General features: G+C 46.1%; 2 protein-coding genes across 11 annotated transcripts; both read right to left on the reverse strand.

Annotated features, from left to right (window-relative positions):
- Positions 1 to 380: 380 nt before the first annotated feature.
- ltl (larval translucida) lies at positions 381 to 10,104 on the reverse strand. Its single transcript, XM_017172120.3, has 4 exons — positions 8,860 to 10,104; positions 3,010 to 4,018; positions 2,701 to 2,899; positions 381 to 2,424 (listed from the first exon to the last, which is right to left on the reverse strand). The coding sequence occupies exons 1-4, from the start codon at positions 9,150 to 9,152 to the stop codon at positions 1,454 to 1,456; spliced, it is 2,472 nt and encodes an 823-aa protein (XP_017027609.1). The 5' UTR covers positions 9,153 to 10,104; the 3' UTR covers positions 381 to 1,453.
- A 2,633-nt stretch (positions 10,105 to 12,737) lies between these two features.
- On the reverse strand, positions 12,738 to 19,245 carry LOC108078223 (large proline-rich protein BAG6). 10 transcript variants are annotated; one of them, XM_070286080.1, is made up of 10 exons: positions 18,813 to 19,244; positions 18,616 to 18,733; positions 18,349 to 18,557; positions 17,509 to 18,294; positions 16,870 to 17,443; positions 15,864 to 16,421; positions 14,402 to 15,346; positions 14,206 to 14,342; positions 13,923 to 14,153; positions 12,738 to 13,859 (listed from the first exon to the last, which is right to left on the reverse strand). In XM_070286080.1, exons 1-10 carry the CDS (start codon positions 18,876 to 18,878, stop codon positions 13,512 to 13,514), a joined length of 3,972 nt encoding a protein of 1,323 aa, XP_070142181.1. In that variant the 5' UTR covers positions 18,879 to 19,244; the 3' UTR covers positions 12,738 to 13,511. The 10 variants fall into 10 exon arrangements, with proteins under 10 accessions (XP_070142181.1, XP_017027463.1, XP_017027434.1 ...); XM_017171974.3 differs by having other exon boundaries at positions 12,738 to 13,856; positions 14,402 to 14,944; positions 18,813 to 19,243; XM_017171945.3 differs by having other exon boundaries at positions 13,923 to 14,114; positions 18,813 to 19,243.
- Positions 19,246 to 21,735: the final 2,490 nt, after the last annotated feature.

Genomic DNA, 21,735 nt, shown 5'->3' on the forward strand with positions numbered 1-21,735 from the left:
TTATGCATATGCATTTTATGCAAATGCAAATTCCGAAGCTACAGCGATTAGCTAATAATTAAAAAAAGCGGGAATGACACCACTGTTTAGCGTTTTTTTGTTCCTGTTTGTGCAGTGTGCCCGCCGGCTTTTCCGCAGATAAGATTAAAAATTCAGGTAATGGCGGGGCAATTACGCTTTAATGGCTTCTGGTCACACTAAGAAGCTGAAACCTTGGTGCGTTGCCAGACCGTCTAAAGACGTAAGCAGATGATGTAATTAACGTAATGTCCCCGCACAGTCTGGCAACGCCAATTTAATTATTCAAAACAAAAAGTAACTGCCACTTTAACTTGTGTTTTCTTTTCTATAAGCCATAACATTATTTAAACCAAACACAATTTAATTTTTATTGACGATTTTATTTAGAATACCATTTTCATTTTCATATAATTACACGCTAAAATCTATTTTCTCATTTTGTTAACGAAATTGATAACAATATTTTTTCCTCTTTTTTTTTCTCGTGTGTATTCAGTTTGTGCCAGTGTGCACTACGTTTTCTTGGTGTGTGTGTGTGTTCTTTTGAGTGTGTGTGAGTCGTGTGTGTATTATTAACATTAGCTCGATGCGATTTGTTGTTTTTTGCCTTCGATTAACTCTAAGTACTATATACGTGTATACAGATATTAAATATAGATGCAAGTTGCATATTCGATATCGCCACCGGCGCCACCTCCATCCGGTATCTATCAGGTCGTTTTTCGGCTTTCCATCTTACGAATGTATCTCAAAGGGTTTTTAAATGTTATTTTAGTTTTTAAATTAAGAAACAATATAGAAATTTGCTTTTAGGTCCTAAAATCAGTTTAAAATGTGTGAAAAGTATGCAATAAAACGTTTCAGACACAAATTAAATGATCAGAAATTTTAAAAGTTTGCCTGGTTAATTCCACGACTTTTCTTGAAGGGCTTATATCTTTCCAAAGGATTGTAAAATCATAAGTTTGTTTAATTTTTGTTGCCGTGAGATTGAAAACCAAAAGACGCCCGTTGACCAACGCCAAAACACATACATACATACGCGAAATTGAGCCCCCAACAAATAAGCTTAAATCATAAGACGGTCCTCTGTTCGTTCGTCGGTCCAGGGTCATATCGATGTACTCCCCCTCCTCCAGTGCGGTCGAACCCCCGAAATCATAATCGAATTTTCGAAATAAAAATCGACGAAACAATAGTCAACAAAAAAGCGTCCGACAAACTGTTCGATTTAGCGATGGCTTAAATAAAACATAAGAACTAAGTTAACTTAAGACATACAAATCCGAATCTCGCTCCGCCCGCCGTTTGCATGCTGCTCCGCCCCAATCTCGCTCCTCTGCCACCTGCCGCCGCCTGCTTCCTCCTGCGCTGCGCTTTACAGTAAAATAATGTTTTGGGGAATCCCCCGCGGTACCTACACCCGGCTGCCTCACTCCTCCGGCGGCTCTTCGGGTATCTGGAGGCTCTGCGCCGCATGCGGGTACTCTGCGTGCACAGAGTTGGACTGCGCATCGGAGTCCTCCTCCAGGGCGTTCGCCTTGCTGGGCGGTGGTGTCAGCGCATCGTTACCGTCAACCACCGGCGGCTGCACCAGATTGGGGATATACTCGACCGTCTCATACTCGGTCTTGGCCACCGCCTCGTGGTCGAGATCCCGCTCTAGCTCCAGCTGCCTCTCCCTCTCGCGCTCCCTCTCTCGCTCGTGCTGCAGCGGATCCTCCAGACCGGGCGGTGGCACCACCACCGCTGAGTCCTCCTTAAGCACCTGATCTCCGCCAGCCTCTGCATTGGCCGTGTCGTTGAGGGTTGGAGAGGCCAAATCGGCCTCTTGCAGTTCCACAATCACGGGCAGCGTTTCGTTGGGCTTCGGAGTCGTGGTGCTGGTGGAGGTGGTTGTAGGAGCCGTGGTTGTGATAACTACTTCTGTGGGATCCAAAGCCACCTGACTGCTGGCCGTAGTCGTGGTCGTAGAAGAAGTTGTCGTTGACTCCTCTGTGGTGGAGCTGCTTGTCGTAACAGGAGTAGCTGTGGTAGACTCATTCTTTTCCACTTCCGGCGCCACGGGTAGCGGCAGAGGCGGCGGAGGCGTAGTAGTGGTCAGCAGCAGTGCCGGCGGCAGAGGTGGAACTATAGCCGTGCCAATGATCACCGGATTGATGAGCGGCTGGCCAAGCGTGGCGATGAGGGGGGGCAGCAGCTCCTCATTGCCCTTGAGCAGCGAGGGAACCAGCTTTATATTGGTCACCATAAGAGGCAGGTCCACCTTGTAGAGCATGGGCAGGACGGTGCAAACCTCCTGGTCGTTCTCGAAGCACTGCGAGCGGCCACGAATACGGGCCTCCTGGACGGCCATCAAGCGGCACAGTTCGTTCAGGCGCACATCACACATGATGGGATTGTCTGTGGATAAATAAAACATAGATTATTTATTAATGTAATATTAAAATTTTGAAAATTATTCTGCGTTACTGTAGCAACATCTATATGTTGACAGCAACAGATGGTGTTGCTCAACATGTTTCTAGGTAGATTGCCTAGCAACATTTAATCTTGTGAATTCCCCAACGTTAAGCTTTAGTTTTCGTACACTAAAACTGATTAAAAGTGATTAATTTTTACTACTTTTACTACAAATATTTCACTAGTTTACGTTCAATTTAATAGAGAGGAACTTACCATCTAGATGTATCTCCAGCTTGCCGGGAACATTGTGATTTTTGCAGCGCGTGTTGGTGACCAGTTCGCTCGATATGGTCGATATCTGGTTATTGGTTAAATTGGCCTGGCAGAGGACAGGCAAACCCTTGAAGTCCTGCTCCAGTTTGGTGATATTGTTGTAAGCCACCTTGAGGATCTTAAGGTTTGGCAACAAGGTCTGGAAGAAAGAATAAATTATTTTTAATATTTATAATCTAACATCTTAGGAGCTTTACAAATAGCAATTAAAGTATTCCAATAAAGCTATAATTTTTAATCTTCACTCACCGTTTCCATGGGCTTGAGCTCCGCCAGCTGATTGCCGGTCAGGTCGAGGATCTCCAGGCGCTGCATGCCATCAAAGTCGCCCACCTGGAGGTGCTCCAAACGATTCTCGGCCAGGCTGAGAATGCGGAGGTTGCCCAGACCCGCCAGAGCTCCGTTCAGAGAGTCGATTCTATTGTTGTCCAGCTGCAGTTCGAGCAAAATCAGCTCCTGCACACCCCGCGGATCGGGTAAAAGCCGCTCGATGCGATTGCTGGACAGACTGAGGGTCCTCAGAGAGCGCAGGCCATGCAGCTCCGCCATGGAGAACTCCTCAATGTCGTTAAACGAAAAGTTGGCAAATTTCAGCTTGGTGATTGGCAGCAGCGACGAGTTGAGCGAGCGAATGTGATTACAGCCGAGCTGCAGGTTCTCCACCTTGTCACAGGAGGCAAACTCATCCCGGGCCAGGTACTCCAGCTCGTTGTTCTCGGCCAGCACCTCGGACAGATTGACGGCATTGCGCAGGACACGATCGAAGGAGCGCAGTCGGTTGAAGTGAACGTGCATGGTCTCCAGGTTGTGCATCCCAGCCATGTTAGCCGGTAGTCGCTCCAGTCGGTTGTTGTGGGCCATCAGCAGGCGCAACTTGCTCCCATCCGGCAGCTCCCCATCCAGGTCGCTGATGTTGTTCGCATTGATAAACAACGACTGCAGCTGACTGAGATCGTGCAGGGAGCCATTGAGCGACTCTATTCGATTCCGCCCCAGATGCAGGATAAGCAGGCTTAGGGGGAAGGAGCCTCGGTCCAAGCGCGTTATGTTATTGCTCGGCAGGATCAGGTTCGTCACCAGCTGGATGCCCCGAAAGTCCTCCTGCTGCACCGCCCGTATGTTGCAGCGTCCGATGTCCAGCGTGAGCAGGCTCGGCATGTGGCTCAGGGCGTGCTTCGGGATCTCGTCGAGTTCGTTGTCGCCGATGCTTAGGTAGGTGACATTCGATAACCCGCGGAACGGCAGCTCGGGCAGCGATCTATAAATAGCGCCAAAAACAAAAGAAATCCATTACAATTTCGTATTATTAGCCGAAAAGCACGAGAATTTGACTGGCATTGATCGAGACGTCTTAAGCCGATTTATTAAATGTTGAAAAGAGAGTAGAGGCTATGAGTAAATATTTAAATTACTTCAATTCAAATAGTTTTAAAAACAAACTAAATGAGTGGCGAGATCTATATTTATTTCCAGGAAACAATAAAATGTTGCGAATTTAAAAATATTGAAATGTGAATTCTAGGAATTTAGTTGTCATAATAAAAAATTATTATCTGAATAAGCATTTAATAAGTTTCTATTTAGAAAATGTAAAACATGTGTTGCTTCTCAAGAGCAAATAATAAAATAATAATAAATAATGTTTACGAAGACCAGAATCAAGTGGGAGTAATCTATTTGTATCTTGGATTCCAGGTAGTTAATAATTAAATAAAAATCATCCCTGTCACATTTCTCAACTATCTGTGGTCTTAATCTCAACCTTATAAATTCTTTAGGAGCTAAACCAAGACTTCTGACGACATTTTCTCCTGGTGTTGCACAATAATATAAGCTTCTGAATAATGAAAGTTGTTTGGGAATAATTTAAGAGAAATTTCTATTAATTTGTTTAAAGTGGCAACTACTTTCTCTCTACTCAGAAATCAATCAATGAAATGACTAGAAGTCCTGTGAAAACTCAGCTAGATTAAATTAACATATTTATTTTACTATCATTGAGATGTTATATTTATTTAATAATATTTATTTAACTATCATTGAGATAGTTGCATCGAGATGCTAGCAATGCCAATCTGATTCACTCTGTGACAATGAATCAGCCAAATCTGTAATTGGTTTTGAATGGGGCCGGATCGAGTTTCGCATCCCTGGTCTATCTTTGGATCTGATGATGACGCAGCCTTATCAGGGGCGCTGCTCCGCGCCTCCGCCGCCCAATCCCGCCCTGCTTCCCACCTGCACACACTGTATCTTTATCGACGTCTGCAGGTGGCTATTAAGTTGTCGCCGTCGAGGCGCCAAACGGGCGCTGGAGCAGCAGATTCATGATGGGAACTGGGCTGGATGTGGATGCGGATGGCGTGCCAAGTGCCAAGAGTGGAGTGGACATCCTTGGCGCCCGTTATTGGCATGCGAGCATGGCATACGAGGAGCCACTGGCTCAGCACTTTGATTGGCAGGGGCTATTTTTAGCTTCCAGCTTCCAGCTACCAGCCTCCAGCCAGACGATCGTGATTGATTGCCGGCTCCGAGCAGGAGGAAGACCAGGAGGAGGGCCTACGAGTTGCGCTTGTCAGCCGTTGATTATGTAATGAGAAACGCTGGGCAGGAGCAGCCGGCCCCCAGATAACTCGTACTGTATCCATAATGAGCCCGTTGAACTTGAGCACATATCTCTGGGATGGCTGGGAAGTCTAAGATAGCTGAGATGGCTGTGATAGCTGGGCTGGAGCGGATGGACGCGGACGCGCACTTGGACATGTGTATCAGAGATGTATCTACAATTCCTTAACGTCAGCGGTATAATTGTCACACGACCTAAACTGGCCCCTTGATCATTGATTGAGCGTAATAATAAAATTCAATTGGACTGCCTGCTTCGCTCTCGACTGACCCCGGAGCAAAGACCACGGAACTCGGAGAGCCCGGAGCACGGACCACGGAGAACGGAGAGCCGAGCAACCCATTCGGAATCGAAAACAAAAACATGTACGAAACATTCCATTATAAAGTCATATTTGGGCTATTGACGCCGACGCCGACGCCTCTTTTGCAAAACTCTTGTTTATTGTTTACTTCGCTTCCTGGGGATACGGTGGGATCAGTTTCGGATCCATCTATCGAAGCCATTATCACGCTTTGGGCCCAGACAGATCGGCTGGGAATATTCCACGCGTCTCAATAAATTATGTGCGCTTATAGTAGTTATCATAATTAATTGCCAGCGGATGAAGGAAGCCGTCAACACTTTTCGCACTTTTTCAGGGCTGCGACTGCACTCTGATAACAGCCTCAAACAAATCAGCGAGTGACTGAACATATAATGGCCATACACAACCTGCTTATCGCCTGAGAAAGCAGAAGACCAGAAAAGGCCACATAATGCGACCACGACTCCAAGACCCAAGACCCGAACCGAACCTTGTATTATGCTCCGTGGTAATCACATTCCCCCAACCCCCATAGGTCCTGTCCCGGAGAGTTCATTCCATTCAATAGTTGCCGTTGCGTTGACCACACTTCAATCGAGTGGACGCTGATTATGGGCGATCGTAAAATATGATCATAAACTTGAGTTGATTGTTTTGGCGCCAGTCATAAAACAGATTCGAAAAGAAATCAAAAAACAGTAGCGCTTATCGGAGAATGCCTCCAGCTGTGGTCCATATTTGGGCTAGGAAGGCACATATGTACATAGATCTGTACTTGGACTAAATTCACAAGTGTCATGATGCAGTGGAGACCTCAAACCAGTGATAACCAAGAGAGAAGAACAGATCTGTTAAGGGTTCTTAAGTAGAGTTCAACTACAATAATATAATAAAACCATATCCCTAACTGAACCCTCTTAATATATAGCATCGAATATGTAGCAACTGATTAGACCCTACAAGAGGCAGGGCTCTCCATTCGATTTGATCACGCCGAAATCCCAGACATTAGGAAATTCCACGCGCCTCTTGATGATGAGCGTATCAGTAAGTATTGAGTACCAAGCACACCGAGTACGGGGAAGTCATGATCATCATGTCGCCGCCGCCATGGAGATACGCATGTGTGCGCTCTGGTAGCGGTATTTTTCCTGGCTGGGTTGGCATGATTTGGTCAAAGCGCGATATTAAGGCAATAGGTCAATTGTTATAAATTGACATCAATGTAAAAAAGCGCTCCCCGAGCATGGAGAGCTTGGTAGCCCCAGAGGCACGCGCTCTCCGCTCCAAGATCGACGCTTGGGGGAGCTGCTGGTGCACAACACTGATTCGATCAAGTCGGGTAATTAAATCATTCCGCCTTACATACGAGGAGAACACACAGAGGCGAGGAAAGCAAATTGCATTCGATGGGTTGGGATGATAAATCGAAAACTATAATCTGATAATCAAGAAAATAAACTAAAAAAAAATGCAAATACAATTCTGAGAATTACAAATTGATAAAAAATAAACAATTTCGCGGGAAATGAGTAATAAAAATAATAACAATTGAAATAAGAGCTTGGTATTTCATTAAGATAATATATAAAAACGCGATTATTTAAATAAAATCTTCAAGTTTTCTGTCACTCTTTTTTGTTAATATAAATCAAAGTTATCCCTTATTTGAAGACATATAGATTCCTTTTGAAACCGACTCATTCCATACAATCCATTGATTCGAAACAAACACTCGTATCTGTGCGCTTCCCTCGATTATGGAAAATATATTTTTCGGGGCTCAATCTTTTTCGAATGGCATTTCTGCCGAATCAATCGCGTGGGGCACAAAGACTCTTGAGTCATGATCGCATTTTGTTTTGATCGGAGAGAATCGAATCGGTGTGAGTACGAGTATAATGCAGGCGAAGTCAAATATCAATGAACCCGCGGCAGGCGCTTATGAAATAGGCTCGAATGTTATTTCTATATTCGCATTTATTTATAATTGCCAATATATAAATCACAATGCGACAGTGCGGCAGTGAATTGAAATTCATTGAGAGTCAGAGTCGGAAAACGTGCAGGCGCCGTTGAAAAGCGCTTTCAATAAACTGCAATTATCAATTTTGTGTACGCATTAAATGAGCGCCGATCTCGGTGGTTGTACATTTGAATACACACGTCCGAGTACATAGACACCCATACCAAGAGCGGTGCTGATAAGCCGCGGCTATTATCAATTATCAATTGAATAAAAAAAATACTCGAAGCGGAGAGATGCTGCTTAGTTCGGGTGATAGGATCCAATCGGATCCGATCTTGTACACAGCGTCTTACTAAGACCCGCTCGCAATTTGCAGCAATTCAATGCTACTTCCTAATTGAAAAATTAAATCATCTGGGCGGCAATTAAGATTCGCCTGCCAGCAGCAGCATCTCCAGCTCCTTCGCAGCACCCAATTTGCCCAATTGAGGGATAGCCATAGATAATGACCGGACTCTTTTACGTAAACAAGTGACATTGTTATTGTTTTAGTATCTACTGGGCGGCGGGAGGCTGTAAACAAGCCTGGTGGGGATCTGATCCGATCCGATCTGAGGAGCACATTTTCGTGCATTTACATAAACGTATTGAAATTTGTGTACGATTTGCATTATTATTTATTCGCTCGGTTTTTTATTGGGTTTAAGGAACCTAAATTGATAGCCGGCCGAGCGGAAAATTCTGTTTCTCCACGGAACACGGCAGCTGGCCTTGAACTCCCCCTAGACAAGAAAATTTTTGATTGAGTCTACGGCGGAAAAGTCCCCCCGCAACAATTGATTTTCCAGACTGTATGGGTTTTACCAATTTTTGAATTCAGTTTCAGGGAAATTTCTATGACAACACTAAGACTAAGAAAGAAAATTACTTGTAAAAGAAATAATATTTTAGAAACCCTATTATAGAGTCTGGCAATAATAAATTTAAGGGATTCTCAGCTTTAATGGATACAACAAATTCAGACCTATCTAAATCATACATATCTTAAATGTATCTTTTATATATTCAACCCCAAACTCTAATAAATAAAATAAAATAGGCACAAACAAACATTTTTCTAAAGAGTTTTCTTAAGCAAAAAAATAAAAAAAATTCTCCAAAAATTTCCATGGCACCCAAAATAGTAATCCCACTCACCTAAGTCCATTCCATTGCATCCTTAGCTTGTACAAGTTAAAGTTCATATCCGTAAACGAGCGCATTTCCATGTCGTCCAGCTGCGAATGCGTGATCTTCAGGTCGATTTTCGTGTCCGGGTTGAGCTTATTGGCCAGGCTGTCCACCACGGCATTAAAAGACTCCAGCTTTTCACAGTTGAGCTCCACATGGTTCCAGGCCTTGCCCGTCTCGCAAGTGCAGGGCGAGATCTCCGGACGCACCGAGCACTGGAGCGAGGCCAGGTGGAAGACGGTGTACACGAGGGACGTCATTTTGGCGACCACTCAAGCACTGGGGTAAACTTGGTTCTCGATGTTTGATTTCACAATTCTTTGGCACGGCAAATATATATAAATATGTTTTCGGTATTTCTGAGATTTTCCGTTTCACAAGGCACCAAGATTCACTGTTTTTCCGGACGATGTCAGGACGCGTTGCTTGCGCTCGGGCGGCGGATTAGTAACTGTTCGAGCAGGCAGCTCGGAAAACGCTCGGGAAATTACCCACTAGACGGCGCACATATGTGTGCGTGCGGGGGTTTCCATCGCAGCTCGGTTTTCCAGCAGGATTGCCTTTTCGTTTATGTTTTCGATCTCGATTCCGTGGATTCCCTGAACCGCCGCTGGCATCGGATTTCAAAGCGGCACTGCCACAGCTCTTGGTTCAAACAAACACACACGGCACCAGCACGCACAGCACTTTGGGTTCGACTCGGTTGGATCTAATCGCCTGGGATATGTGGAGGGCTGGAGCTGCTCCTCCTCCGCTTCTAGTGCACTCTCCCCGGCTTCCCGGCGCCCACAGATCTCCCTTTCTATCTGGCTAGACCTCTTGACCCGCTCGACCGGGTGTATGTGTATATAGATCGCCGATGCTCGGAATTAATCTTCTAAAAAATTGTATTGTACTATATATTGGTTGTTATTTTTTTTTTCGAACGCCGCGAGTATGTGTATGGGTGTGAGTCAAAGTCTCGGTTCCGATCGATCGAATGAATCGCTTCTAGCCCCGGTGATCACGTCTTGATTCCAGCACGGTCCGTTTGTGACTGGGAGTGGGAATAAAAACGCTGAGGATCCGTATGCCGATGCTGCTGCTTCTGCTTCTGCTGCTGCTGCCGCCGTCGCTGCTGCTTCGGATGATGCTACTGTTGCTGCTGCTGCTGCTAGTGCTGCTCTCTCTCGGATCTCTTGGCTCTCCGCGGAGAAGATTGAGCGGCTTTTTGGCCAATTGGCGACCTGGGAACTGGGAGCAACCGGGAGCTGCGCTGCCGGGACTCGTGTAATTGTCCACAACACTCAATTACATGTGTTCCTGTTCTTTCGGCGCCAGCCATCAATCTCCAGCCACATCTCCAACTCAATCTCGATCTCAATCCCGATGTGCGTGTTTGTGCCCCCTTCGAGCGGCGGCTGCCTACTGCAGTTGGGATCTTCTTGAGTACCTAGTTCTATGTATGGGGCATCATTATCGTTGTGGACACATGTTGGTGGCTGTGTGTGCGCGTGGTATTCAGTGCTGACAGTCAGCAGTCTTAAAAAAAAAGGATGGAAAATGTTAAGAACTATATTATTTTAGGTGTTTATCTTATTTCTGTTGAAACATATATAATATGTAGGTGGATTGAATATATTATTTGTTATATTTCTTACAACCAACTAAAAAATGTATTTATTTTAAGCAAAACTTTATTAAATTTCAATTCAAAAATCAAGGGAAATTGGTTCACTGATAGGCTAAAAGAATAATACAAAAATATTGTAAAAAAAGAAAGGAACTTAAATTCGGAAAGCCAAAGTTTGTGTACCCTTTCAGTTTACAATTAGATCAGGGGCCGAAAATCGATCATCTATTTACTATATCTATTATAACTAAGCCAAAAATACATTAATTTAAATTCGGAAAGCAGTTAGTGTGAAAGTTTTTATTACCTTAAAAATTTACTTACTGATTTCAATTTTTAATAATTTGAAAGATATTTATCCATATTTTTATATGATAATTTTTGGGAAAAATCCTAAGATTAAAAATATTATAACTCGGTCGGAAAATCATCAAATTCAATTTGGAAAGCTTTTCTATCTTAGTTTTTAGTAGGATAATAAATCACAATACTGCGTTTAACATTTTTAAAATTTTAATTTTGAGCTAATTTTTGTAAATTTTAACAATGTAACCCCTTATAAAATTTTGAAAAAATCTAAAAAATATTGTTTTCCTCCGGACCTGCATAGAAAGATTGGCCTTTTGATGCTGATCAAAAATATATATGCTTTATAGGCCCGAAAATAACTCCTTCAATGCGTTATGCCAACTTCTGACTAAACTTATAATACCCTGCAAGGGTATAAAAATTGTTAATAAATAATAATAATAATCTAGATACTCCCTTAACTTCTAACCAAAAAGGACAAATCGCCTGCACTGCTGGTACTTACATATGTGCAGCTTGTTGTTTTACGCACTCTTAATAAATTGTCCTTTACATATGTATATGTACACACGCCCCGACATCTGGCACTCGCTGGGAAGGTTTTTAATTATGACGTTTCGTTCCGTTCCGGATCGTATCGTATCGCATGGGATCTCGGGGTGCCGTGCCTGGTTAGCAGCGATTGAATGAAACCGGCTTGTTTAAGGATCTGCTTGCTGCTGCAGCCCAATTGAGATTGGGCCAAACATTTCAGCATGGCAGATGAAAATTTTCCACTGGCGCCAGCTGCAGGAGGGGAGCAGCGTAGCTTGGGAGTGGGGGGAGTAGCAGCAGCAGTAGCAGGAGGAGGAGGAGGTGGAGGAGGAGGTGGCGGAGCCATGCATCAAAGTCCGCTGCCTTAATTTATTTCGAAGTTCTGGGCCCCGCGCATGCATAATGAGCCACTCGGCGCCTTAAATGCACTCGCCGCGAATTCCGCACATTCCCTGGATTGCGCGTGCCAACGATGTCGCTGTCCTATGTCTCCTCACCGATCTGGCCGCAATTAATCATCGGGATTATCGGGCGGGGAGCTGTGAGCAGGCGAGTGAGTGGCTTCTGTGGACCGTCCAACTTGCTGACACGCACCATCCGCGTCCGCGTCCAATACCACTTCATCGAGATGGACTTACATTCATTTTCCAGGCTGCAGAATGCCAGCTCCCAAGAAGCCTTGGCACGATTATGTTTAGGGTCGTCTGAAAGATAACCGTGATTGTATACAGCAGGGTTCATAAATGTATGAATATAAAATACATTTATTATATAATTATTATTATTTTTTGCATTTATATTTTTTTAAATATTTTATTATTTGGATTCTTTTTGAAAACAGTTAAGGGCTTGAGTCTTTTTTATAAAATAAAAGTAATTGAAAGCAAATAGAACATATACATACGTAGAGCATAAATACGAAAGGATACCTTGTCACCTTAATAGAAATTTAAATTAAAGTTAAAAAATTATATAAAATGTCATACTATGCTAATCTCTTGTGTCATTAGAAAACAACCTTAAACTAAAATCTAAACAACCTTTTCTTCGGATTTCCCATAGGCTCTGTGTAATATCTCACAGGTTTTTGAAACGCAGTGTTTCCCATAACTATATATATACAATTTTCTACAAAAGATGTCTCTATTTTCATGAGAAAACAACCTTAAACTAAAGTTAAACAAGTGTAAAAAGTTGAAACCATTTTAATCCTTTTAAAATAAAGAGCTTTCCTTACGATTTCCCATAGACCCCGTGTAATATCTCGCAGGTTTTTCGAAACGCACTGTTTCCCATAACTGAGAGGTATTAAAAATATACATCGATTACGTAGCCAGCCTATTTATAGGATCCAATCATTCAGAATAAATATTTAAAGAAAACCGTCAAGTATTAATAATTATTATTTATTCATGTTTTCTTCCTTCTTTTTTTCGCTTTCGTTATTTGCGGTTATTATTTGTTTTTGTATTTTTTGCACATAAATATTCTCAACATTTTGATGTGACACATTTTCGTGTTTCGATTGCAGGCGACACAACAACAACAAGAGTAGCGTAGGCTCGTAGGAATTCGCTGTCGATGGCGAATGGTAGGATATGTGGGCTGGATACACGCCTCCTCCTCAAGTTGATGTCCACTTGAGCTGCTGCTCTGTGCTCTGCACATTCCGGGATCGGTCGTCATAGGCCATTCAGCAGCAATCATGTGCCAGCGGCTCACGTCAATGCCGGGCGGCGCCGTCCAAGATATTTGGCTGGAATTCGGAATTTGGCTGTCGTCACGGGTCTGTTCGGCTCTTTCTCCATGTCTACCACGTCACGCGCCGTGGGGACGCCACAGCCATTTGGGACAATTGAAAGCATTCCGCGCGATGTGTGTGGTCCCCATTCATGCGAATCCAATCCAATAGCCATTCGGTTTTGGTTAATAAGTGTGTTTATTTTGCTCCTGCCTGGGTTCCCGTTCTGTGTGTTTGTGTGTGTGTGGATACATGGGTATATCAGTTGGATATTATTATTCTATATGGGTCGAAGCATTTGCTAAAGGTCCTCTCCGTGTGTGGGTCGTCGTCTCTCCTCGCTTTAAACTGAACTTATCCCTTAACTAAATTAAATACGATGCTTTAAAGTAAAATGTACAACAAGCACTAGGTGGCCGCCGCCTACTTCTGCTCGGCGAACTTGGCTATCTGCGGATACTTGTTGGGCTTGTAGTCGGCATCCTGCTTGATCCTCTCCCGGACAATGCTACGCACTGCATCCGTGTAGGAGGCCTGGGTGGAGGCATCGTGAGCAATGGAACCGATGACGGTGTCCGCACTGATCGAGGAACTGGAGGCACTGCCATTGCTGCCACCCAGGCCAGAGTTCTGAAGGGCTCGCTGCACTCCACTGGCAATGAGGCACTCCACACTAGCCGTCGGCTTCTCCGACTGGATAATCTTGCGCCGCTTAGCGGACATTCCAGAGATGTAGGCATCAGAGTAGGGTGGCTGCGGGCGGTTGCTCTGCTGCAGGAATTTGGAGGTTTTAATAGATGTTTCCACTCAAAAGAGACTCTGGGGAGAACCTACCTCAGTCTGGGTCTGCAGGTCGCGGGTTATCACTGGCAACCAGTCGTTGGGGAAACTCATGTGCCAGGGCTCGGAGCCCACAATCACGGCGGGCAGGGTGTCTGCGGGAGCACTGCTGCTACTGCTGGCAGCCACTTCGGCCATTTCCACATCTGTGTCCAGGGTTTCCAGCTGCGGTGGTTGTGGTGTCTGCTGAGGATTAAATGCCAATGGTGGTGGTGCCACAAAAGGCTTCTTTTAATGATGCCAGACGCTCATTATTAAAATTTATCTGACTACTTACCTCGCCGGCATCAGTGGGAGAGACTGCTTGGGTGCTGCGCAGGACAAGGAACTGTTGGGCATCCACGGTATCCGTCTGGGCGGGAATTGTGGGGTCTATATAGATGCACAAGAACTGTAGAGCTTCGTTGCGGAAATCTGCAAGGGAAAGGGAGCTAGAGTCCAGGATTCAAGTGAGGATTTATTCCGAAACCTACTAGATCGCAGGGGAGCGCACAGCAGGCGCATCAGTTGGCGCCAGTAGAGCTCCGCATTGGCGCTGCCCAGGCACAGAAAGAGGACGCTGTAGAGACGCTTGCGGAACTGCTCGCAGATCTGCTTGAGGTTCTGCTCGAACTGGGCGCCACCTGGTGCTCCGCTGCTGCACAGCTCGATGATTAGGCGCAGGCTCACGCGCAGGATGTTGCACACCGAGTCCCTGGAGTTGTACTCCGGCCGCTCGTACTGCGGCAGATAGACCAGGCTCTCGCCAAACCATTCCAAAGCCCTTCCAATTGCCTCCGGGATCGTCTGCTCGTTGATGGGCACTCCGCCCGCGAAGAGGCTGTCGTTGAGGAAGTTGCGCAGCTGCGAGTGCAGGTTACTGACATCAACGCGTGGTATGGTGGGAGTTGCCTGCGTTGATGGAGCAGCGGCTGTAGGAGAGACCGTAGTAGAGGCTGCCGCTGCTGCTGTTGCTGCTGTGGCCGAGATGGCTGTCACTCCCTCGGCGGTGGCGATGGCGGCGCTGCCTGCCGGAGCTGATTGCGCATTATTTCTCAGATTATTAAGCAAAAAATTAGCGACTAGGGTGGGGAATGGTCTGGACAGGCGGCCGGTGGCGGTCTGGATGCGCCCCCGCCGTACGGCTCCCAGGCCGACATTGGTGCCACCACCAACGAGGACCGGTCGAGCCGCCGCCGCCAGCCGATCGCGATTGAAGGGCACTCTTCCCATGGCACGCACTCTTGCGGCTCCACCCCTGAGAGTGGGGCTGCCACTACCACCACCACCACTACTAACGTGGCTATGGGTCTGGGTCTGGGCCTGCGCCCAGGCTGTCGGCCGGAGGCTGTTCAGTAGATTGCTGGCAGGACGCTGGCGGCGCGACGACCACGTGGAGCGTACGTTGGCACTGCCGCGTTGGATGCGATCAGAGGTGACTAGATGATGACATGGATAGAATGGAGATTAATGTCAAAGATGGAGGCCGGTCAGCAGTCGAATCGCTTAGGGATTTGCGGCCTGGTAAAAGAGGTATTTCTCTGAGAGAAACTCACAATAAGGGAATGTCTGCCGACAGGAAAAATCGGAGATTAAGAATATAAATAAAAATCTATAAAACTTAATTTTGAGCTTTTAAATATCGATACTATACAAATTTGATTGAAAAAGTCAGTTTTGAGAACAAAAAATAGAAAATAATCTTTGCAGGATCCTCTACAGAGCAATCCTTCTCAATATTAAACAAATATTGTTTTAGAATTGAATAATCTTTCAGGGGACTTTCAGGTGGAGCCAGGTCACACCCTGGGATTCGGCTGGCATTCGACTGACCGGAGCTTTCCATCTCTGGGTTCAATGAGTCTGTGTGCTGATGATGAAGGGGCGTGCGATGGAGGCGTGGCCGGGGACGTGGACGTGATGTGGCATTTGATTTGGGGAAATAATTGTACTCACCAGGGCGAGGTCCAGCGGCGGTTGTGGGCAAAACGATAGCGGCTCCGCTGGCTGGTGCTGTGGTGGTGCTGCGGTTGTTGTTGGTGCTGCCACTGGCGTTGCTACTATGCGGTAGCTGCTCCGGCTCCCTGATGTGGTGACTGTTGCAGGGCAGGAAGCGATCAAAGGCCGTGTGCGTGGGAGCAATACGTCCGCCCCAATTGTTGTTGCCGCCAATCTGAATCTGGGGACGCGATGTCGACCGAGTCTGGGTCGAAGTGGTGGGCAAGGTGTTCGCCCTCTGTTCTCCGCTTCGAGTTCCATTCGAGGTGGAGGCGGCTGTCGGAGACTCTGCAGCCGGCGAAGTTTCATTAGAGTCTTCCGTGGCGGGAGCGGGAGCCGATGCAGCAGTAGCTGCCGAGCCAGCGGGAGCCGGACGCACTGCGGCAGTCATCACATGCACCGGCAAGTTGATCGACATGATGTTGGGCGAATTGAACTCGACATGAACATCGTTGGCCTCGTTGTTGGCTCGGTTGACCACGGCCTGTAGCAGTCTGGCCATTTCCATCTGGGGATCTGCAAAGCCACCAAAGGGGGTTAGAAGCTGACCTCCATGGGAACCTCAAGCAGGGATTAATCTGGGTTAGAGGCGGTTCTCAATAAAACGAACAACAACGGGGTAAGTGAAACCAAAACAAGGGATGCAGTGCATGAGCTAGTGGAACAGGGTTAGTCCAACGCGACTGAGATGAGAGCGGGCTTCAAACCGAACTATCAAAACCTACTGGGCGGTGGCAGGGTCACTGGCACATACACACGCAGCCTGGGAGCTGCTCTGGGGGGCTCTGGGACCGAGGCCGAAGCCTGATCTTGATCTTCGTGATCGTGCTCTAGAAAATTATCAAGAAATACAATGGGTAATACAGAGAGTTTCATGGCTCCTCTTTCTTTCATTTTGAATACCTCCTTATAGCTATGAAACGCACTGTATCGAAAAACAGATAAACCAAGGAAAAAACCTTACCCATTTCCAAACGTGGCTGCTGTTGTGCCTGAGCAGGGGCTGCGCCGGCTGCATTGGGTGCCACCATGGGCTCATCGACAGGATCCTCGACGCGATCGCTTTCCGCACCAAGAGCAGCTGCAGCCGCTGCATTGGCAGCACTGGCCGCTGCTACATTGGCAGCTCCGGCGGCATTGGCAGCCCGAGCAGCCATCTCGGCCGCTGCACCGGCAGCCCTACTGGCAATCTCGATCATAGCTCGCACATTTGAAGCCGGCTCAGAGGTAGCCGGAGCGGCCGCCCCCGTAGCGGGTGTTTGAGTTCCTGGAGCAGCGGCAGCATGTTCTCCAGCTCGGAGGGCCATCTCGTTGAGCAGACCCGGCGGCGGAGCCATAAAGTTGGGCGTAAATATGTTATTGGAGCGTATGTAGCCGCTCTGCTCGACGAGAATCGGTCGGCAGGTAAGCACTCGCGGTCCTGGCTGCGATAGGTCCAGCATCAAGTCGGAGATGGCATGCTGGGCGTGCGACAGATAGTGGAAAGCCTCCGATACGCGGTCAAAGATGCGCTGGGCATCCTCACGTCCAGCAGTGTCCTGGGGGAAAAGAATATACGATTTAGCATAAGGATCTTCATAAAAAATCCGGTCTGTCCACTCACACTCTCCTCGAACGTGGGATCGTTCTGGAGGATATCGTAGTAGCGGTCCACGAAGGGCGCCAGTCGCGTTTGGACACGGCGATAATGTTGAATGACCTGGGCTAAGACTTGGGGCCGGGTGCGGCGTCGAGGGCCCGCATTGTTAGCTCCCTCAGCGCCAGCCTGAGCAGTGGCTGCATCTCCAGCGGCGGAGGAAGAGCTGGGTGCAGCAGAAGCAGCCGCAGCATTCGTATTGGCAGCCGGCTGACCACCAACTGCACCTTCCACCTCCGGGTCCGGAGTAGGTGTTGTCGAACGATCAGAGGCCCCATCGGCGGCCTCATCGTCCGTCTCGATCACATCCTCAATGATGACAGTGGCCGCTGTTGTCTCACCGCTGGCATCGCTGGGGGTTCCAGCAGCTGCTCCCTCGCTGCCAGCAGCCTCTCCCGTCCGCTGCTGACTGGTCTCGCCGCTCTCGTTGGTATAAACCGTCGGCAGCTGCACCACCGTGTAGTTCCGGGCTCCAGTACGCGACAGAGCAGCCGTCACTGCGTCCTGGACCATGTCGATAATGTTGTTGTTGCGCGGCAGATCCGTGGAAGAGACGCCCACCTCAACCACCGTTGACTCCATGGACCAGCGACCGCGCTGCAGAATGTCCAGAGACTGGTTGTTCAATCCCACAGCCGGATTCTCCAGATAGGCGGCTATGTTGCCGGCGCATTCGATCATGTGCATGGCCACTGTGATGCGGTTGATGCAGAAGGACGAGGAGTTGGGATAGCGAGTGCTCGGAGTGCGGGTCTGCAAGAATTGAGGTAATTTTAAGTCCCAGGGGAATGTGTTGTATTTACTTACCCCGGTCACGGGGCCATTGTTCACTGGTATGGCCATGGTGCCCACCAGCATGCCATCGAGAGCTCGGAAGTAGGGGGAGGTGCGCATACCCGGGGGCGGACGTGCCACGTTCCGGAAGGTGCGCATCGGCTCATCATTGTTCCGGGCATTGGCTCCGCGCTGCGAGAACGGCGGACGCTCCGCCACGTGCAGGACCTTGCCGTCGACATCTGCAGAGGCGGAAAGGTAAGTAATTTCAGGGTCTCCAGTGTGCGGGGCATGACTCACCGTACTCCTTCACCTGTTTCTCGTCGGCGAGCACGCGACCCTGGTAGATGATGCGCTGGTTCTCCGCCGCTATGTTGGTCTTCTCCGCTATTTGGTCCTTGAACTGACGGATCGTGATCTGGAACGAAGCAGGGCGAGGCGCATATGCATATGTAGAGCCTCTAGATCTCTGGTTCACAACCTCAAAAAAAACTTACCTCATTGTCGATGCTGAATTCGTGGGTGCGCGCATCTAAGGTCTTCACCTTAAGATTTATTTGCATTTTCGCTGCCGTTCGCTGTTCGCTGGAAAGTCTCTTGAATTCTCAGTTTTTCGCTGGGAAATCCGTCGTTCGAACGGCCAGGGGGAAGGGGGGGAAATCCGTTTCGGTGTCGGTGTCGCTGTCACCGTCCCTCTCGCTCGCACTCACTAGCGCTGGCTCGCCTATGGCTTTTCCGGACACGTTTTCACGCAAGCCCACGCGGTGCTGCTTGATGTTCGTTCGCCGCGAATAAAGCCTGCTGTCGGCTCGAAGCGGTTATATAGAGCGGATATTTGTAAAAACCGTAACGATTTTACAAATTTGACAACAGCGGCAGAATATTTCACTGGAATTTACGAGTGTGACCGTACCGGAAAACTTTGTTCGAGCGCAAGTGTGGCCATGTCCGTCAAATTAGCGTCGGTGAGTTAGCGTCGAAATGGAACGGTGGGAAAATGGAACACTGAGGGATTTTTTATTTTTAATTTATTTCGTTAATAAGGCACTAATTTGAACAAAATAAAGTTTATAAATGCTTAAAAATGAATTTACTATTGATTTTTACTGGGTTTGAGGGGATTTAACCTTTCGGTCTATTAAAAAAAAGCATTCGAAAAATCGTGTTTTCGCAATTTTGTTTATAGCTCGGCTCAACGAAATTGTGCAGATATACCCGGTATGCCAGGATAAAGGACATTTATTGTACTTTCACCCTGCAAAGTTTCATTAAAATCTATCCATAAGTTTTTGAGAAAATTGCGTAACAGTAAACTAACCTCGGGTTTCGCTCCATACAAAATGAGGCAGGAAAAATTGTAACTCCTATAACTCCAGTTAACGAATTTGTGCCAATATGCACGGTATACTGGCTTATTAAGGGAAGTTTAAAGAATATTTGGTAAAAGTTTCATAAGATTCTATCCGTCAGTTTTTGAGAAAATCGCATAGCAGTGGGTGGTGTAGGTGGGCTGATAACAGAGGCGCTAACTTTGAAAATGGAACCAGCTGTGAACCTGCAGAGAACCAGTTGCCGAACCAGACAGCGGAACCATGTTAAAGAAATACTAGATTTCAGAACATTAGCAATTTATGGAACTTAATATTAAATAAATTAACTGCCCAATAAACGATACCGCCATTGTAAGAAATTTGGTAGGTGTTTCATCAAAATTCGTCCAGTCTTTTGGGAGAAATTAGCTATTACCCGAATTTTTAATTATTGTTGTAAATACCTTGGTATTACTATGCACCCCTGGTAACTAACACCATCTAAGTTCGGCGCTAAATTTGAAAAAATAATTTTGCAATGTTCAACGAATTTGTGCCAACATGCACGGTATATCAAACGAAAGGGGGCATTTTTCTCTAATTTCGAATTAAATCTTATTGAATTCTACCCGACAGATTTTGAGAAAATCAGGTGTTTATATTTCTGACCCCAATTAATTAACACTGGCGCATATCGATAGGAGCGCGTCCCACTCCCTATCGATACGCCTCCCGCCAGAAAATATTTATATTGACAATTTGAACAATTGTATTAATTATGAATGCCCAATAAACGACCTTGTCATTCTAAGCAATTGGGTAGGTGTTTTATCAAATTCCGTTCAGTCTTTTGGGAGAAATTAGCTACTCCTCGAATTTTAATTATTGTTGTAATTACCTAGACGGTATAACTATGCACCCCTGGTAACTAACACCATCTAAGTTCGGCGCTAAATTTGAAAAAATAATTTTGCAATGTTCAACGAATTTGTGCCAACATGCACGGTATATCAAACGAAAGGGGGCATTTTTCTCTAATTTCGAATTAAATCTTATTGAATTCTACCCGACAGATTTTGAGAAAATCAGGTGTTTATATTTCTGACCCCGATTAATTAACACTGGCTCATGTCGTCCCTCTCACCACGTGGATGCCCCATACGATATTTTCGACGCTAACTTTTAAAAATATTGTGCAGTCCTCAACGAATTTGTGCCAACATGCACGGTATATCAAACGAAAGGGGACATTTTTCTCTAATTTCGAATTAAGCCTTATTAAAAATGGATTTTCTGCTAAACGACTAAACGGATTTTGATGAAATATGCATTCAAATGTTTAGAAAAACGATGTCGTTTATGAAACAATCTTTCCTTTGCATAAGTCGTACCCTAAAGTTAAAATCAAATTTAATTATATATAGGCAGCCAGGGCTGCCGTATACATATATTATTCGCTTGGTACATATATGTAAATAATAGAAAAAGAGGGTTTTCTCCTGAACGACTGAACGGAATTTGATAAAGCACCTACCAAATTGCTTAGAATGACAAGGTCGTTTATTGGGCATTCATAATTAATACAATTGTTCAAATTGTCAATATAAATATTTTCTGGCGGGAGGCGTATCGATAGGGAGTGGGACGCGCTCCTATCGATATGCGCCAGTGTTAATTAATTGGGGTCAGAAATATAAACACCTGATTTTCTCAAAATCTGTCGGGTAGAATTCAATAAGATTTAATTCGAAATTAGAGAAAAATGCCCCCTTTCGTTTGATATACCGTGCATGTTGGCACAAATTCGTTGAACATTGCAAAATTATTTTTTCAAATTTAGCGCCGAACTTAGATGGTGTTAGTTACCAGGGGTGCATAGTAATACCAAGGTATTTACAACAATAATTAAAAATTCGGGTAATAGCTAATTTCTCCCAAAAGACTGGACGAATTTTGATGAAACACCTACCAAATTTCTTACAATGGCGGTATCGTTTATTGGGCAGTTAATTTATTTAATATTAAGTTCCATAAATTGCTAATGTTCTGAAATCTAGTATTTCTTTAACATGGTTCCGCTGTCTGGTTCGGCAACTGGTTCTCTGCAGGT

The sequence above is a fragment of the Drosophila kikkawai genome, chromosome 3L, assembly GCF_030179895.1.
Source record: "Drosophila kikkawai strain 14028-0561.14 chromosome 3L, DkikHiC1v2, whole genome shotgun sequence".
Taxonomy (NCBI): domain Eukaryota; kingdom Metazoa; phylum Arthropoda; class Insecta; order Diptera; family Drosophilidae; genus Drosophila; species Drosophila kikkawai.